Below are 16995 nucleotides of genomic sequence, written 5' to 3'. Positions count from 1 at the left end.
TCCACATTCAGCTTTGGCATGGGATAGACAGGTACTGCTTCAGATGTTGTGATCCCACCATGGCTCGATGAAGTCTCGGAGCTGTCCTCAAACTTCACCGCACATCTGTGCAGCTGCCAAATGAGCATACATTACAGGCGCAACTGCAAAAAAAGAAAGGAATTTGAGATGTGTTATTATTATGCATTACTCAATACTAAAAAAAACTATAATTCTCACAGCAAACAAGTTTTCCATCTCAGAAATTTTACCTTGAGAGATGGCATATGTGCTCCGCTAGTATTAAAAGCATATTTTGTTAAAATAAAATACTAAACGAGAGTAAAACTGAATAAATATTAGAGATTTCATTTTGCTTTTATGTTATAAGATATTTTAATCTTTAAATGCAAGTTTTAGCGTATTTGATGTTTTCCTAATTACTGGTATTATACAAGCCTATTTTCTGAATGACTGAACTATTTACATTAAACATTAAAGAATGTTTTTAGGTAAATTTGTTCATTATTCTGTAAACCATTCTATACCTTTAAAAAAAAAAGAGAGTAAACATTCATAGGAAATGATAAAAACAACCTCTCTTCTTTCTTTTTCTTTATTTTTTGAGAATTTCCCTTCCTGTATTTTCTTTCTTTTTTGGTACATCCGTCTCTCCCTCACTCTCCTTCAGTTTCTAGTAATTTGTTACTAAATGACGATTAACTTTAAGTGAATTTGATCATTAACGACGAGGATAGTTTTGTATAGTGGACCAACTAAAAGAAAAAGCATTATGAAAAGAAAAACAATGAATTCATCGTCAGCTACACCGTGTAAACAGGAGTATTAAGTAAATTCCAACCTAAACATCAAACTTCACCACGCGTTCAAGTTTTAAAGAAACACACCAAATAGAAAATAGACGCATGTGCTAACAATTAATTGTTCGCAGAAGAAAAGTTAATCCCAACCTAAACGTCAAATTTCACCACACACATGAATTTATGTAAGAGTGTGGCTGTTTCTTATGCTTTAAGACTTAAGAGTGTAAATAAAGGCTATATTATTCTGCGAAAAAATATGTAGTAAACAGAGGCAAATTTCCAACTACAAAACAAAATTCTGAGAACAAGAATTTGTATAAATTAACTCATGGATTCCTCGTTTTTCAACAACCATTTACTAGAAAAAATAAATCTGAGATCAATTTTTGTATAAATTAACTTGTTTGTTTAAGATTAGGAAAATCAGTGAATTTTGGTGATATTTTACTTGCAACTTTATTTTTTAAAATATTTTCCTGAACAAACTTCTTAAATTAACGTTCTCCGAAACATAGGAATTGAGAAAAAAAAAGAGCTAAAACCGCATATTTTCAGTTTGCATTCAATCATAAGACACAAGTCTGCTTAGCTCAAAAGCCTAAATGTGCCAACTTTTTTAAACTTGCTTCACCGAGTGGTGTTGGAAGGAAAACGAATCACATATGCTTAGGCCTTCGCCTTGCCACTTGCTCTTCGTTTTGTATGCCACGCTCGATTCCTATCTCCATTAACAGGGTTCTTATGAGCAGCAATCGAGCATTGGTCAGGCCTTCCACTCTTCGCATTCATCTCCATCTGCATCCTCCTTCGCCTCATCCTGTTCTCAAGCCTCATTCCTTTCAGAGCTCGAGCTCTCCTCTCAATCTCCAACGCTTGTGTGAAGTTCCATATCCGAACTACGCCTTCTTCACCTCCACAAACTATACGGTCACAGCCCACGTCCACAGAGAACAGGTTTGAACCGAACCCGTGCAGCATTCTCTGTGGGGGTTCCACAATTCTCGAAGAAACCCTCTTGGGTAAGCCACGACGGTTAGTCTTCAACAACTTCCTAACGTCGATAAGAGCGAGTTTACCGTCACCAGATGCTGATACAAGCCAGGGGAACTCGAAAGAAAGAGAGTAGACGGGACCAGTGTGAGGCATCCATTGAGATATGAGCAGGACGCTTGTTTCATTACCGTGTTTTCTGATCTCAAACATTTTGATCCCTCCATCTTCCCCACCAGTAAACAAGAAATCCCCACTGTGGCTTCTTGCAAGAGAGTAAGTGTTACCCTCATGAGCATCATGGATAATCGCCTCTGGAGTCTCACTGCTAATGTCCCAAATGTACACATCCGAACCAGCAGCACACGCGATGCTTGTCTCATGAGGCGCTAGTCCCCAAACCCAATCGCTATGCCTCAACGTTTTGATACACTTGAATGAAGATCTATCCCATATACGAACAGACATGTCCCACGAACCGCTAAAGATACTCGTCATATCCAGGGCAAGAGATGTAATAGGACCCTCATGCTCCCAAAGGCGAAACTCCGTCTTCTCTTTCTGAAAACCCGTGAGGTCAAACAAGTCTCTCAGACCATCCACTGCTTTCCAGCAATGTATAAAACCATCAGTACCGCCAGCTACCAAGAGCTTCGTATCAGCCGCAACTGCTCTAATAGTACAACCAAGCGGTTTAGACGCTGCAATAGACAAGCCTTCTTCCATTCCCCACATCCGAACAACGCAGTCATATCCAGAAGTGAAAATGAGCTTAGCAGAAGCTAAAAGAAACACAGTGCGAACTGCTTCAGTGTGACCATAAAGGGTATCAATACTATGACGTCCTAAAAAAGTCTTGCTCCTAAACTCCCTCTCAATAAACAGCTCTTTCCATGACCTCTCTTCAGAAGTTTTACCCCCTAAGACGACGGGGAGCCCCCATCTCTCGCAGTAGAAGCCTTTCCACGCGTGATGCTCCGAAGCTAACCTATGCAGACAAGTCGAAACACAGGACACAAGGCCCAACTCTTTTGGGTCAAGGCAGTTAAGAATCTCGGATATCAAAGCCTGAGGCAAATCGATAATGGTGTATCGATGAGTATTTGTAGACAAATCCTTGTCCCTGGGCACCACCAAAGTTGACTTCTTTTGCTGATAACAAAGCTTCACACATGGAACCTCGACAGACCCATCTCCAATTCTCAACTCAGCTCCTTGATTGGATAAACCTTCGCCAACAATCGCAACTTCAGCTCTCTCTTGGCACTCTAATTCCATGAAAAATCCAACCCAGCGTCTCAGAAACGACCCAAACCGGATCTGAAAATCTACAGCTCCAGAGACGAATCCAGCTAAGCTTAACGAGAAAAAAACGAGAAAACGATTCAATTCAACAGATTCATAACGAAACGAAACTCAATTTCACGTCAAATGAATATCCCTAATTCGATTAACAATCAAACCCTAGAAAGAGATTTGTAAAATCTTATAGCAACGAACAATGAGAAAGCCATAATCTACGCACCTCAAATAGTCGTAACAGAGAAGAGATTTTTCGCCCAAATCAACGTCGCCCTAATTTCTCAGATCGAATTTGATGAGATGAAGATTGGAGAAGGAGAACCAACCGCTAAGCAAAAGACTCAGAAAATATTGCTTTTTTTTTTCAAAATGTTTAATGGTCTCAGGACGGTGGTATTATAACCGTCGGATTAAAAAAATATTCAACGGTCAAGATCTCATCCTATTTTCGCTGCGTTTATTTTTTCAAACTTTTCATATTACGACCTCGTCCTCTCGCTCAACCTCAAAGCTCAAAAAATGTCTGATTCATCCCCAACCCACGACTCTCCACCTCCTCCGGCGATCACCGGCGTCTCAGAACCCCCCGTGGCAAACGACTCAGACACCAATGCGAAATGTCAAACAGCGTTACAGTCCTTATCCTCAATCGTAACAACCGCCACCATCCCTCCAACCATCTCTCTCCTCCTCGAAGACAACGCCGTCTCCGCCGCGATCTCCTCTCTCCTCCAGCTCCCGGACTCAGGCGCGGGGGACAACAACCTCTGCCGCTGGCTTTACGACACGTTCCAATCCTCGGAGCCTCCCCTCCAGCTCCTCGTCCTCCGCTTTGTCCCTCTGATCGCTGGACTCTACCTCTCCCGCGTCCCTCTCCGGCAGCCTCAGGCCGGATTCGAAGCCGTGCTGCTCGCTCTCTACGCGCACGAGACCACCTCGCGCGCGGGCCAGGCCGTAACCGTCAACATCCCCGATCTCTCGCACGCTAGTATTTACCACGAGTCGAAAGGTCCAGCGAAGAATAACTCCACGTGTCTTAATATAGCCGTTATCTCCTCGACGCTTGATCCGCACGGTACCGTGAGATCCACGCGACGCGCGCGGATCGTTGGCGTGGCGTTGGAGCTTTACTATGGTAAGATCTCGATGATGCCGCGTGAGTCCAAGCTTAACTTCTGCGAGTCGTGCGAGAAATGGGCGGGGCAGAACGGAGAGAGAGAGGAGGAGGAGCAGCCACGAGGTTTGATCCCTGAGGAAGAGAGTGTTGCCGTGGGAGGAAGGTCTGAGAAAGACAGCGGGCGGATTCCTCTGCCGTGGGAGCTTGTGCAGCCGATACTGAGGATCTTGGGGCACTGCTTGATGGGGATGAAAGGGGAAGATAGGGAAGTGTGCGAGGCGGCGAGTAAGGCTTGTCAGAGTTTGTATCTTAGGTCACTGCATGATATTAACCCTAAGGCGATCTTGGCTACTGGGAGTCTTCTCCGTCTTAGGGAGATGGCTCTTGATCCCAAGAACCAGGTTGATCACACTGAGATATCGAGCGACAACGTTTTGTCCGTCTGAGCACTTCAGTAATGCTGTTCTGTTTTTCAGTCAAAGCTTTTTATGTTAAGATAAAACCATCTTCGATTTGTCAACGTAAACACTCACAAAAGAGAAGCTTTTTATTGCAATGTAAGGAGCGGCCATGGTCTTTAATGATGAATAAAAACAATCCTTGAAAATTAAGGTTTATTATTACTGTGATAAGACCAAACCACATGCTCTCTCAAGGGAAAAGATCCTGCATGTCGATGATGTCTGCAAGAACACCGGCTGCAGTCGTGTCGTTCCCGGCTCCGGCTCCTTGAATCACCAAAGGCTGCTCCTTGTAGCAACGGCTACGTATCTCCACCTGCAGGTTTTCCAACAATTCAATCACGAGACAATAGACAGAAGGAAGTATTGTAATAATGTGAGCTTAAGAGGTGTCATTATTTGCAAGGAAGGGCACTGATAAGCCGTTTAAACCTAAGTGTATATGTGAGGCAGTTTCAGAAAAGATTTAATAAAAGACTTACTATATTGTCACTGCCTCTTAGTCGTCCCAGTGGTGAATCTTTTGGAACTTCTCGAATGCCAACTTGAACGCTGTAGCGAGACCGTGAAATTCAAAGTCAGACAGATTGTGACATTGTACGCTAGCATTCTATGGGTGACTTCAGTTCAGTTGCATGTGTTTACCAATATAATTAGGAAGATACTACTAAGTTATTTACCTTGAGCCCTCAATCATACAGACATAACGAAGCACACATCCGTTTGATGAAGCTCTTTGAACTCTCTCCTCAATGTTCTGATCAAGTTTTGCTATTCCATTTTGGAGGAAATCATCCACAGTCATGACTCCAGGTCCCATCTCTTCAGGGTACAAGCTCTCTATCTACAGGAGAGAAAGGATCAAAGAAATCTTGTTAGGAGCCATCGGAATCAAGAAAGCGCAACCAATGTTTGGAGAATGCTGAAACCAGCATCTCTAAAGCTCCATTCAAACTTCACTGTTAAAGACAAAAGAGAACAAGAAGAATACTCCAGCCACAATTTCAACTGAAATTTGCCTTGAAAAGAGTTGGTTCACCAAACATAAATTACAGCATGGAATTCAAAAGATTGACAATGAAAAGATTTGAATATGGTTCATTACCTTTATGCTATCCATAATTATTCTCTTCCCAAGAAGTCGAGCAAGAATCAAAGCCTATAAGTTGAGATGAATATAAGTTCGTATTAAAAAAACTTTCGTCAACAAAAGAAGTTTGCTTGGAAATTAAAAGTATGGGGGTGAATACAGTGTATACTGTATAGTATCTTTAATCACAGTGAGTTAGTGACCACAATACACAAATCATGGCTGCCTTTTTCTATACAAGAAAATTAGTTGAAAAAAACAATCTCGTCCAATGAAGGGTAGAAATGCACAAGAGACACAATATCTATATGTCCGCACCTTTCTAGCAACATCCATGCCACTGAGGTCGTCACGTGGATCTGTGAAGAAGAAAACAATAGATAGAACATGTCAATCAAACATCATATTTAGAGTATTCAACCGTGACTTTTCTTTTCATCTATTAGGAGTAGGTTCTCCCAAGACCAAATCAATTATAAGAACAAAGCAAGTTTGAGCATATTGTCAATCTACAGAACAGATTATGGAGCACAAAAGAAAGGCAAAAAAAAATCGATGTCTACTTAATAAATATAGTGCTGCTAAAAGAATGCCATTAACTATCAATCAGAGAAAACAAGATACTGTATGTGCCATGATGACTAAATGAAACTGGAACAAACCTGGCTCAGTGTAGCCCAGCGTTTTAGCAGCTCGAACAACTTGGCTTAGAGGCCTTCCATCTTCAAGCTCACTCATTACATATCCCAAGGTACCTATTACAAATGAGGCAGGATACAAATATTCATTAAAAAATTCGAATAAGAACAATGACAAACATATAAAACACAATCACAGTAAAATGAATTGCATCTGGAAGTGTGATTACCGCTCAAACTACCGACAATACTATGAACAGGATCTCCTGATGAAATTATCCGGTTCATGGATGCAATGACAGGAAGCCCAGCACCAACCTGTATTAAAAACAGAGAGCAAGAACTTTATGGTTTACACTACACAGCCAACCATATGATAAGGTGGAGACGTAAACTGGATATTCGACAAAAGAGTACATTTCCACAGCTAGTTTCATTATTAAAGACTGCAAAATATGAATTTTAAGTGTCAACTCTATATAAAGGCCGTGTTTCACCTACAGTGGATTCATGGCGGATACGTCGAGGATCCAAAACCAACTTGTCATAATGTTCCTACGGAGAAGACAAGATGAGAAAAATATGTAACACGTGACTATTAGGTTGTAAAGTTAGGAGAATTCGATTGAACAAAGCATCATTTTCTGCTTGAAGCAACCAACAAATGTTCAAGACTCTATGCTGTCTCCAGATGAACTTATTCGTCACCACAGCAAAACCAAAAGGGAGAGAAACAACTCAGGTGAACATGTTGATGCACATGCCTCCACATTCATAACAATGCAGAAATGGTAACTAGTAAATTAGTAATAAAGAAGCTACCAGTGTTGAAGTAAGAGGCTTCTTATTTGCTAGGACAGCACAGCAACCCAAGTCAACTGCCTTTGTCAATATTTCAACCGTTTCACTGCTCGCTGAGCAATCCACAACAACTAAGCCTATAACAAACAAAAAAAAGACTTTAATCTTAAAAGAACTCCGAAAATAATGTATTGAACCTACATGCATTATATTAAAAGGCCTAACACTAACGCTGACCTGTAGATTTACCCAGAAGTTGTGCAATTTCTTCCGTTTCTCTTCTTGACTCAGAACCATTGAACACACGATATTCACCTTTTCCTGTGATTGAAAACATATTTTTATTATATCACTCCGACCATTATTGGTGAAAGAGTCACTCTCACCTAAAGCATCAAGCGTCGTTAACGGAGAACCAGCAGATTTGATACGGCAAACTACTGACAAGAGTTCATCATCAAGCTCCTCTTTGAGCACATCCACTGGAACAACTAAGGATTTACTGTCACTGACTCCAACCACCCGTAAATGAACTCCCTGTCCAAAATGAAAAAAAACAAAACAAAAGGGGGATTTTTACTACAGAACTACTTACAGTATTTGTCCATACATTGACATCAGTCAGCTTCGGATTCATTCGAAATAGAGAGAAATACCATTTTGGCGTGAAGCGATCGGAAAGAGACAATGTGTTGAAGAAGTTGTCGGCCAACGCCTCCACATCCCATGAGAATCACCGAGATCTTCTTCATCCTCCCTCCCGTCTTCTGTAACAGTTTTGCCTCCGCTTTGACTGACTAAGAACGCTAATTGTATGTCGCAGCGTTTCGGAAACGCGCGTTTTATGTCTCTTGCTTATATGGACGGACGGTGGTGAATGGTGATTGCGAGTAAGGTTAGAGGTGTACAAGTGGTTAAATATTTATAATGGGCTTGGAAAGCCGAAAACATTAATAATCAGATTGGGCCCTTAGCGTCTGCTTCTTACACCAATCTAGCGTTAAATGTGGTTTATTCCGGTTCGGATGAGTGAGTTATTTGTTGGTTCGATTGAATATTTGTTTTTTTCATTTGTTTTTAATTAAAGAAATGCGAATAAAGACATTTGCGCGGGACAACGATCATTTTTGACCCTTCTAATAAGTAGGCAATTTTATATATATATAAATTTTTGACCCTAGTGAACTCTTTTTTTAGTTCCGTCACTAGAATGACACGATTTTCATTGTAAAACAATCGATGATATAACTACTATATGAATCTGAGTTAAGGAAGTAAGATGTTCTTTGTTCTATGTTAACTAGCTTTTTTTGTCTTAACAATAACAATAATCTATTACTCTTTGTGCAGTACAGTCCATAATCATAATGAAAACAAAATAAAAGAGGAAGTTATTACAACATTACTTCAGTATTTGTCCATGTACAAAACAAACAAGGAAATTGAAGTGAGAAGACGATCTAAAAGCCAAGATTCATAAACCATAGGATTAATATGAAAATCAGCTTTGGATTCATTCAAAATCGAGAGAAACAAGAGATTCATATTCCTTTATTTTAATTTTAGTTGTGTTTTTTTCTATTAATTTAGAACTAAAATGTATAAAAATACATTTAGTTATTTTTATAGTTATTTGGTAAATATCTTAAATCTTAATTAATATATTTGGTAAATATAATTAAAACACTTTGGATTTTTCAGTTCAGTTTAATTTAAAACTGATTCAAACTGAACCGTTTGGATTGATAAATTTTTTGATAAAATGATTTAGGCATGTATTTTAGTTTGGTTTGGGTTGGTTTTAATTCGGCTAGATCAATTTGGTTTGATTCTGTTTTTTTTTTTTTTTTTCCCAGAGAACACTAATTTATTGTTGCAGTGTTTCAGAAGACGGTGGCGAATATTGCGAGTGGTCTTACACGTGGCCAGATATTTATAATTGGGCTCGATAAGCTGAAAACAAAAATAATTGTATTGGGCCCTTAGCGTAGCCTTTTACATAAGAAATGGTTCACTTCGGTTCGGTTGAGTTTTTCTTTTCTGTTGGTTCGATTGGATACATAATTCGAATCCTCAATGATCCGATTACCCGGACTGCTTCGGTTATTACGGTTATCTGAGCTTCGTCTTCCTCAGTCAGATCTTGCTGCTGTTCCTCAATTTGACGGAAGAAGAAGAAGACTCAGAATGGATACGTTCAGCGCGGAGGATCTGTCGACGATCGGCGGAATCGCGACAGTGTCGCTCCTTCATTCGTTCATTCCGACGCATTGGTTACCTTTCTCCATCGTCGGACGCGCTCAGAAATGGACGCTTTCCAGAACCCTCTTCGTCAGTACGTTTCCCTTTCTGCATTTTGATGAGTCATATCTAATCCTAAGGCATTGTTTGATTTGAGTTAGATATAGAGATCGTTAGGGATACAGGGCATGCATGGTTCAACTCCGTTAGCTTTCTGTTTTGCTGTGTATGTTCACCCATACGTTTTGTTTTCTGATTTTTGTCAGCTGCATTTGGAGCAGTCTTGCATGTCATATCCACTGCCCTTCTTGGTATTACAGCCATCACAATGGCTGACACCATTGCCGGTGAAGAGACTGTTCACAAGCTGGCTTCCCTTTTGCTTGTGTTTCTCGGTGGAAGCTACATCTTGCTCTTTTTGGCTGGTAAAGGAGGTCACAATCATTCTCATAACCAGCCCATGGAGAAGATGGCTGTTGCTGGCCTTGTCCTTGTTCCCGCGTTATCTCCTTGTGCAACCACTCTCCCTGTTTTCCTCGCTGTTGGAAACTCAAAGCCCATGATGATTCTCGCCATCATAGTTCTGCTCATCAGGTGAGACTAAAACTACTGCTCTGTCACATGTTTTGTGCTTCAGTAAAACACAATGTTCTAAAATGGTTTTACAAGGGAAAGAACATAGTATGTCTGAAATGATTTGATATTTTCTTTGGGCAGCACCATTTTGGTGATGACATCGCTGGTAGCTCTATCGTTCTATGGTGCAAGCCAGCTGAAGTTTCACTGGGTGGAGCGATACGACAAACTACTGGTTGGTTCGGTCCTGTGTCTGGTAGGTGTTTTAACCCTTCTCTTCCATGATCATGACCACCACCATGGTCATGAAGCACATCAACTCCACAGGAAAATCATTACTCTCTAGAGACCACTTCTGTTTTTCCTGTTTCGTCTGTTTGTTGTAGAGCGGCTTAATGTTTTCTCACCTTGTATGTCTATAACTAGTTGTAACGCACTCTGTTGCACGTGAAGAATTCTTATGCCAGTGTTGAATTCCTATAACATAATAACATTAGTTGTGAATGTGATTTTCGTAAGCAGTATATCAAATCCATATGTATGCTACACTATAATAATAATGCTAGTGGTGTGTGACCAATCGAAGTTGCAGACTAAGAATATATTGCATTCTGAAAATCTTGTAGTGGTCGGCTTTGTCTACAAATACGATTGAAGAAAAGGAGGAAGGTTTTGATACTCTGTGAATTGACAATTTCTACCATTTATTTAGTCATCTAGCCTCCTTTTCTTTATTTAATAGTGTAGGAAGAAGTGGAGTTGGTGATTATTCCGACATTTAAGTGTTAAGTATGTGTTGGTCGGATCAGATTCCATATTAAGAATCGAATACCATTGACTTTGATTAAATCCTAATTCTTAAGTTTGCACTCAGTTCCTCTCTTTTTGTTCGTTAGTGCACAGAACTCACATTCCATCGAATGAATGATAGAGCGTTTGTACCAAACTATACGCAAAAAGCGAATATCATACACAAAGAATAGTGTGTGTGCACAAAGGAGAAGCACTGTTTGTTTCCGTGTGAACTCTAGTTTCCAATTTTGACCAACGCAACACCTCTTTTACTGCTTTTTTTTTTTTTTTTTTTTTGTCAACACCTCTTTTACTGCTTTACTCAACGAATTTACTAGAAGACTTTTAAACCCAAAAATAAAGTCACAAGACTTTTCCTTTTTCTTCTTCTTCTTAAAATTAACGCTCAACTGTTAAAACTCAAATAAATCCGAAGAAAAAAAAATCACTTTTTAAAAATTGTAACTAAGTTTATTATATACAATTGACTGAGTTTATTATCTAAAAATTGTATAATATTAAAAATGGATTAAAGTTCAAGCCAAAGTAATTCATATTCTCGACATATTCTCATATATCGTGGAGAATACAGCTCCACTTAAAGTACAATTGTATTTAAATATACTCTTCTTTATTTGTTTCACATTTTTTCAAATGAAGAATTGTTTCAGTGCGTTTATTTGATTATTATTTTTCCAACAGTATTCATTAAAATATAGATTTAAATATCGATGGTAAGACAGCATTGTGTTATTATCACAAATCACTACAAGACAGTGTTCAAATAAACAGCTTGATTAATAAAAAAAAAAGATTAAAGAAAATAAAGAAAGACAAGAATATTAAAAGTAAAGGAAACAAAAAAGACAGGAAGTAGAGAAGTCTTTCTTCTCTCCGTCGTTCCCAACACCAAATCGCATAATCAATCAATTTTCTTCAACTTCAACAAATAGAGAGAGAGAGCAAAAGGGAGAGGTGCGACGAAACCCTAATTTCTCCGATCATAAAAAAGAAACTAGCTTTACTCAATTCCCCTTTCCGATAAGCTCACATGGCGTTCCGAAACTGTCGGTGGGAGCTCCTCGCGGCTTCTCTAACCCTAACCTTAGCTCTGATTCACCTGGTGGAGGCGAACTCGGAAGGAGATGCTCTTTACGCGCTTCGCCGGAGCTTATCGGATCCAGACCATGTGCTACAGAGCTGGGATCCGACTCTTGTTAACCCTTGTACCTGGTTCCATGTCACCTGTAACCAAGACAACCGCGTCACTCGTGTGTAAGATCCTCTCTCTCCTCTCTCTCTCTCTCTCTTTAGTTCCTGTTCTGAGAAGTTGATTCGTCTGAGAATCTATGGTAGATTCCTGTTGATACAAAGTCTCTATTTTTAGGTTTTAGTTTCTAATTTTGGATTGCTTCTATAAAGCTTTCCTTTAGTCGAATCTGTTATGTTTTGTTGTATTTTGTCACTGGGGAAGATGTAAAGATAAAGCTTGACCATAATTGATTTGTTGTTACTTTGTTAGAGATTGTTAAATTGAGAAAGAGCAAACAATATTTCTTATGGGCAATTCTGTAAAACTAATAAGAAGATTTCATGAACATGTATGATAGAAAGTTGGGTTTGATTAGTTCACCAGGCTTGGCTTTTTGTTTGTTTTCTCTTTTTAACTATTGTCAAATCAAATGGGGGGGTGGGGAATTGTGGATTTAGTTGATTTGATGATGATTCAGCCTTCCTTTTGTCTTTGGAAACACTTCTTCTTCAAAATGGGGTGACTTTAAGGTTCATGATTTTGTCCTTTCCGAAGCTTCATATGCAGAGAGTACGATTTTTTTTTAAAGAAAAAAGGAAATTTTTCTAGCTCAGTATTCCATTATGAAAAGGGGGAAATCTAAAGCTCTCTCAGGTTCTGCACAGTGTATATCTCTCTCTCTAGTCATTGGATTCCTTAAAAGGCTCGAAAGAATCCCCAATAGTTGTTCCATCTATTAATTTTGCTTGTACTTCATGATTTTTTTCTGTGCTTTGTTACTTATTTATATTACTCTTTAGTACCTACTCTGTGAGTTTCTTACGCTTTTAGAATAATCTTGGATTCGTTGTAACTGATTACATCTCCTTATCTCTTAGCTCTTAAAAGTGTATCTCTGATTCAACGTTTTTTTTTTAATTTTTGGCAGGGATTTAGGCAATTCAAACCTTTCAGGACATCTTGCACCTGAGCTTGGGAAGCTCGAACATTTACAGTATTTGTATGTCATCACTCTTTTGGCTTTGCACTTTTCCATAAAAAATTTAACTTTTTTTTCCACTACCAGCTAGGATAAAATTAGATAGTGAAAATAAAGTTACGTACCATAAAGCGCAAGCTAAAGCACCCACTATGAGATTGATTTTTTTTTTTTTTGAAACTGTGAGATTGATTTTGTAACAATGTAAACTAACTTTATTACTTGTGTTATAATTGATCGACTCAGGGAGCTGTACAAAAACAACATCGAAGGGACTATACCTTCTGAACTTGACAATCTGAAGAACCTCATCAGCTTGGATCTCTACAACAACAATCTTACTGGAAAAATCCCTTCTTCTTTGGGAAAATTGAAGTCTCTGGTCTTTTTGTAAGTTGTTCTAAGATCCTGAAACAGATACACTTTGGAAATTGCAAATTATAGGGCTGATTAAAGTAACTTGTTTTACACTCTATAATTCACAAAACTACTTGATTCTCTTCTTACGCTTTCTCTTCTTACCTCGCCTCTCTTAAGGAACTGTTTAATGTTGCAGACGGCTCAACGACAACAAATTGACTGGTCCAATCCCTAAAGAGCTCACCAAAATCGCAAGCCTTAAAGTTGTGTAAGTTCAGCTTTCTCATTTTGTGCTTGTTTTGCTAAACTCTCTGCTGCTGTCTCTCCAACCTACTGACTCATTCCTCTTGATTTGTCATCATTTCATCAGTGATGTATCAAACAATGATTTGTGTGGAACTATCCCAACGGAAGGACCCTTTGCACACATTCCTTTGCAGAAGTAAGTTACTTTTGTCTTGCACTTGCCCAAGAAGTTTCTTGATACTGTTTCCTCTTCCATTTTCCATCTTCTCACCCATATTACAAAGCTTCTTTGATATTCTATATAAACTGATAAAAGTTGCATATGAGCATTTTGATCCTAATAACTCAAAAACAATTGTTGCAGCTTTGAGAACAACTCGAGGTTGGAGGGACCGGAACTAATCGGTCTTGCAAGCTACGACACCAACTGCAACTGAACCAACTGGCAACACCTGAAAAACAAGAAATGAGGGGGTGACCTTGGAAGAACACTTCACCACTTTATCAAATATCACTTCTATTATGTAATAAGTATATATATGTCCTAGTTGAGAAAAAAAAAAAAGAGTTGGAATCAGTAATCATCTGTCTCAATTGAGACTGAGGTCTGTCTGTGTGTATTGTAAAATCTATATACATGCGCCTTTGGCGTAGTGTAATGTTCGTTGTGCGACACTGAGATGTAACATTTGTATTGGTAGCAAGTTCTTTATCTTGTCTGCATTAACACTTGCTTGTATGGATCTGTCGTGTTAAAACAAAAACTATGGGTTTGGGTGTTTTATTTTATTTAGCATTATACATTCAGTTCGATTCCACCACAATTGATGTTTGGTTTGTAACCACTCATGTCCAGTCGACTACGCGATTCGTCATCTAGGCCCATGCTAGTTTGCGGACAAATCATATAAATTGCAAAAATACAGAGTCCTTTATTAGTCACGTGGAGGTGGACACAATTTCAAAAATAAGAAGTAACAGAATGGAAAATGTGCGTTGTATACTTTATTGTGTCATTACTTTTCGCAAGTAGGGTTGTGTTCATGTTTAAAAAATAATAATTTGGGGTATTCCAAAGACCATGAATTGATACAAACTAATCTAAAATGTAACTTACGGATTGACCCTCTCCCTGAATATTCAAATGGGTTGTAGTCCTTTGGTTATATCTATGTAGCCACACAATGGAGTATAGTGGAATGTCTTTGAACCTAGGTTAGTTAACAACCCAAAGCTCCCATGCCACTAGACTACTATGCTTGGTTTTGTGTTCATATTCAAAATTATTATTTGTAACTGTAGTAAGTTGAGATGATTATTATTTGATCCGTATTGCATACTGGTTAATCTTCGTGGCTGCATTTTCGTACGTCAATGTAGGCTCTTGATGCTTACTAATTATCAATGGATTATTATAAAATCTATAAGTAACAAAAAGACAAGGAAGTAAAAGTTTTGTTATCAGAAAAATGAATTGAACTATGATAAAACAAATTTAAATTTAACTTGGAAACAAACACTTGGAACCACACTGCATTCAGGAATTGGCCGAGTCTCTTGAGGTGATCCTGAAGATCGATTATTGATTTGCATTTATTGAAGTATAAATTTTATCGACTTATTAAACCATTATAATTGTATACATCATACTTAAAGTTGCGATGTTGACTGAGCCTAACCAAATTGCATTAATAGTAAATACAACCTATATTTGGGGATTCTGTTTACACCACTCGATGAGTCATGTGGCTTATATAAAGAAGCACGTGCCCAATATCTCCAATAATTGGGTTTACTCACCAGCCATGCTTAGTTTTAGAGGCCAGTGACTTGTAAGCATATTTTTTTGTAGGGTAGTGAAGTGTACCGGCTAAGACCATCTTTATCGCTAGGTCCTAAGTGAGTTTTTAAACAAAATAGTCTATTTATTTAAATCAAAACAAGATAAAAATGGGCTTACCGATCCTTAACTAAGGTTTTCTGGAACCGGTTTTGAAGTGGGTTTTTCCACCACGTGTCAGCAAAAAAAGACACAAGACTTTTTTTTCTTTTTTCTTTTCTTTTCTCTTTTGTTTCCTCGTCTTCTCCGTCGAAACTTCTCAACTCTTCCCATACAGAAGACGAGGAAGTTGGCTGGAGCTAGCTCTTTCAAGACGTTGAAGGAGATCGAGATCTCGTGGATGTTTTGTTGTGGGGTTATGGTGAAGGTCGCGTAGTGGACGATGGCTTGGAGCTGGATCGGTGTCGCTGAGTAATCAGCCGCTGCGGCCACCGATCGGCTTTTGGCGCTTGCGATGGAGCAGATGAAAAAACGCGTCGTCGGCTTCACCAATTCTTAAAGGTAACATTTTAAACCGAAATATCTAAGAACTGATTCAGGTATTTGATTGGTTTAGGTGCATATGATATGTTTGGAAGTGTCCCTGTTAAAGTAAAATGTAGACATATATATATATATATATATATATATATATATAACTTTACGTACTCATGGCTGAGAACCTTGAAGTTGCTAGAACATTCCGTATATGATTTTATATGCAGAGAAATTGAAGCTTAAAGCAGCAAGTGAATACAATTATTTGAACCAGAGCAACTGCTTAACAATTGATCGCATTGATGATTCTCAGAAATTTCACAAATTGATGGTAGAGATGGCTTTGTTATTGTAGGAAGCTTTCAACACTGTTCAGATTCCTCAAGAATATCAAGAACGTGCATTAGCACTGCTTGCAGCTGTATTATGGTAGGGAATGTATCTTTTGAAGTCATTGACAATGAAAACCATGTGGACGTGGTAGCAGATGAAGGTAGAATACATTGTCTTGTCCTCTATCATTTTGAATTACTGGACTAATGATGCTTATTATTTTCCTCTTGCTTATTGCAGCTGTCACTAACGTAGCTATGTTAATGGGATGCGACTGAAAAGAGCTTATGGTGGTTTTGTCTACATGCAAGCTCCAAGCTGGTAGAGATTGCATTGTTAAAAGACTGACACTGCCACAGGCGACTGATATGAGGGATTCCCTAGCAAAATCATCTATGCTAGCCTCTTCAACTGGCTTGTTGAGCAAATAAACACTTCACTAGCTGTGAGTTGTCCATCTTTCCATCTACCATCTGCGTTGACTTGCTTGTAAGTTGCTCCTTCTGATCACCACTTAACCTTGTTGGAAACAGCTGATTAGTCAGTCTTAATAGTTTTGGTAAAAGCTTTTTTGTTGAGATATCAACTTTCTTCGGGTTATTGATGTTTATTGTATTGTAGCAAGGTGAAGTTAATCACAAATAGATCGATATAATCAAATAGTATAATCAGTTGACCAAAACACTTCTCTTCATTC

At 38.7% G+C, this 16995-nt stretch overlaps 5 protein-coding genes and 1 long non-coding RNA gene across 7 annotated transcripts; 3 read left to right on the top strand and 3 right to left on the bottom strand.

Moving 5' to 3' along the window:
• Window positions 1–1240: 1240 nt before the first annotated feature.
• LOC103845618 (F-box/WD-40 repeat-containing protein At5g21040) lies at window positions 1241–3504 on the bottom strand. Of its 2 annotated transcripts, none has more exons than XM_009122488.3 (2): window positions 3319–3504; window positions 1241–3150 (listed from the first exon to the last, which is right to left on the bottom strand). In XM_009122488.3, exon 2 carries the CDS (start codon window positions 3069–3071, stop codon window positions 1470–1472), a length of 1602 nt encoding a protein of 533 aa, XP_009120736.1. In that variant the 5' UTR covers window positions 3072–3150; window positions 3319–3504; the 3' UTR covers window positions 1241–1469. The 2 variants fall into 2 exon arrangements, with proteins under 2 accessions (XP_009120736.1, XP_009120737.1); XM_009122489.3 differs by having other exon boundaries at window positions 1241–3145; window positions 3319–3481.
• LOC103845617 lies at window positions 3483–4869 on the top strand. Its single transcript, XM_009122487.3, has one exon. The coding sequence runs from the start codon at window positions 3615–3617 to the stop codon at window positions 4656–4658; it is 1044 nt and encodes a 347-aa protein (XP_009120735.1). The 5' UTR covers window positions 3483–3614; the 3' UTR covers window positions 4659–4869.
• Window positions 4725–8106, bottom strand: LOC103845616 (bifunctional aspartokinase/homoserine dehydrogenase 1). Its single transcript, XM_009122486.3, has 12 exons — window positions 7859–8106; window positions 7589–7739; window positions 7440–7523; window positions 7224–7339; window positions 6903–6956; window positions 6632–6719; window positions 6426–6518; window positions 6082–6122; window positions 5779–5832; window positions 5354–5517; window positions 5156–5225; window positions 4725–4989 (listed from the first exon to the last, which is right to left on the bottom strand). Exons 1-12 carry the CDS (start codon window positions 7952–7954, stop codon window positions 4864–4866), a joined length of 1137 nt encoding a protein of 378 aa, XP_009120734.1. The 5' UTR covers window positions 7955–8106; the 3' UTR covers window positions 4725–4863.
• Window positions 8107–8359: 253 nt separating this feature from the next.
• Window positions 8360–10567, top strand: LOC103845615. Its single transcript, XM_009122485.3, has 3 exons — window positions 8360–9537; window positions 9710–10037; window positions 10161–10567. The coding sequence occupies exons 1-3, from the start codon at window positions 9279–9281 to the stop codon at window positions 10363–10365; spliced, it is 792 nt and encodes a 263-aa protein (XP_009120733.1). The 5' UTR covers window positions 8360–9278; the 3' UTR covers window positions 10366–10567.
• Window positions 10568–10704: 137 nt separating this feature from the next.
• On the bottom strand, window positions 10705–11424 carry LOC117129261. Its single transcript, XR_004452917.1, has 2 exons — window positions 11117–11424; window positions 10705–11075 (listed from the first exon to the last, which is right to left on the bottom strand). It is a non-coding gene; the product is annotated as an uncharacterized LOC117129261 (long non-coding RNA).
• Window positions 11425–11665: 241 nt separating this feature from the next.
• On the top strand, window positions 11666–14437 carry LOC103845614 (leucine-rich repeat protein 1). Its single transcript, XM_009122484.3, has 6 exons — window positions 11666–12086; window positions 12992–13063; window positions 13289–13432; window positions 13599–13670; window positions 13773–13844; window positions 14013–14437. Exons 1-6 carry the CDS (start codon window positions 11863–11865, stop codon window positions 14083–14085), a joined length of 657 nt encoding a protein of 218 aa, XP_009120732.1. The 5' UTR covers window positions 11666–11862; the 3' UTR covers window positions 14086–14437.
• Window positions 14438–16995: the final 2558 nt, after the last annotated feature.

The sequence above is a fragment of the Brassica rapa genome, chromosome A10, assembly GCF_000309985.2.
Source record: "Brassica rapa cultivar Chiifu-401-42 chromosome A10, CAAS_Brap_v3.01, whole genome shotgun sequence".
In the NCBI taxonomy this organism is placed as follows: Eukaryota; Viridiplantae; Streptophyta; class Magnoliopsida; order Brassicales; family Brassicaceae; genus Brassica; species Brassica rapa.
This window is presented reverse-complemented; position numbering and strand designations above follow the sequence as displayed.

Excerpts from the sequence above, each read along its gene's own strand:
- LOC103845618 (XM_009122488.3), bottom strand. The coding sequence starts at position 3,071 with ATGGAATTAGAGTGCCAAGAGAGAGCTGAAGTTGCGATTGTTGGCGAA.
- LOC103845617 (XM_009122487.3), top strand. The coding sequence starts at position 3,615 with ATGTCTGATTCATCCCCAACCCACGACTCTCCACCTCCTCCGGCGATC.
- LOC103845616 (XM_009122486.3), bottom strand. The coding sequence starts at position 7,954 with ATGAAGAAGATCTCGGTGATTCTCATGGGATGTGGAGGCGTTGGCCGA. Across the intron at positions 7,524-7,588 it reads AACGACGCTTGATGCTTTAG|GAAAAGGTGAATATCGTGTG; the intron begins GTGAGAGTGACT and ends TTTCAATCACAG. Across the intron at positions 6,720-6,902 it reads GTATCCGCCATGAATCCACT|GTTGGTGCTGGGCTTCCTGT; the intron begins GTAGGTGAAACA and ends TTTTTAATACAG.
- LOC103845615 (XM_009122485.3), top strand. The coding sequence starts at position 9,279 with ATGATCCGATTACCCGGACTGCTTCGGTTATTACGGTTATCTGAGCTT. Across the intron at positions 9,538-9,709 it reads TTCCAGAACCCTCTTCGTCA|CTGCATTTGGAGCAGTCTTG; the intron begins GTACGTTTCCCT and ends GATTTTTGTCAG. Across the intron at positions 10,038-10,160 it reads ATCATAGTTCTGCTCATCAG|CACCATTTTGGTGATGACAT; the intron begins GTGAGACTAAAA and ends TTCTTTGGGCAG.
- LOC103845614 (XM_009122484.3), top strand. The coding sequence starts at position 11,863 with ATGGCGTTCCGAAACTGTCGGTGGGAGCTCCTCGCGGCTTCTCTAACC. Across the intron at positions 12,087-12,991 it reads GACAACCGCGTCACTCGTGT|GGATTTAGGCAATTCAAACC; the intron begins GTAAGATCCTCT and ends AATTTTTGGCAG. Across the intron at positions 13,671-13,772 it reads ATCGCAAGCCTTAAAGTTGT|TGATGTATCAAACAATGATT; the intron begins GTAAGTTCAGCT and ends TCATTTCATCAG.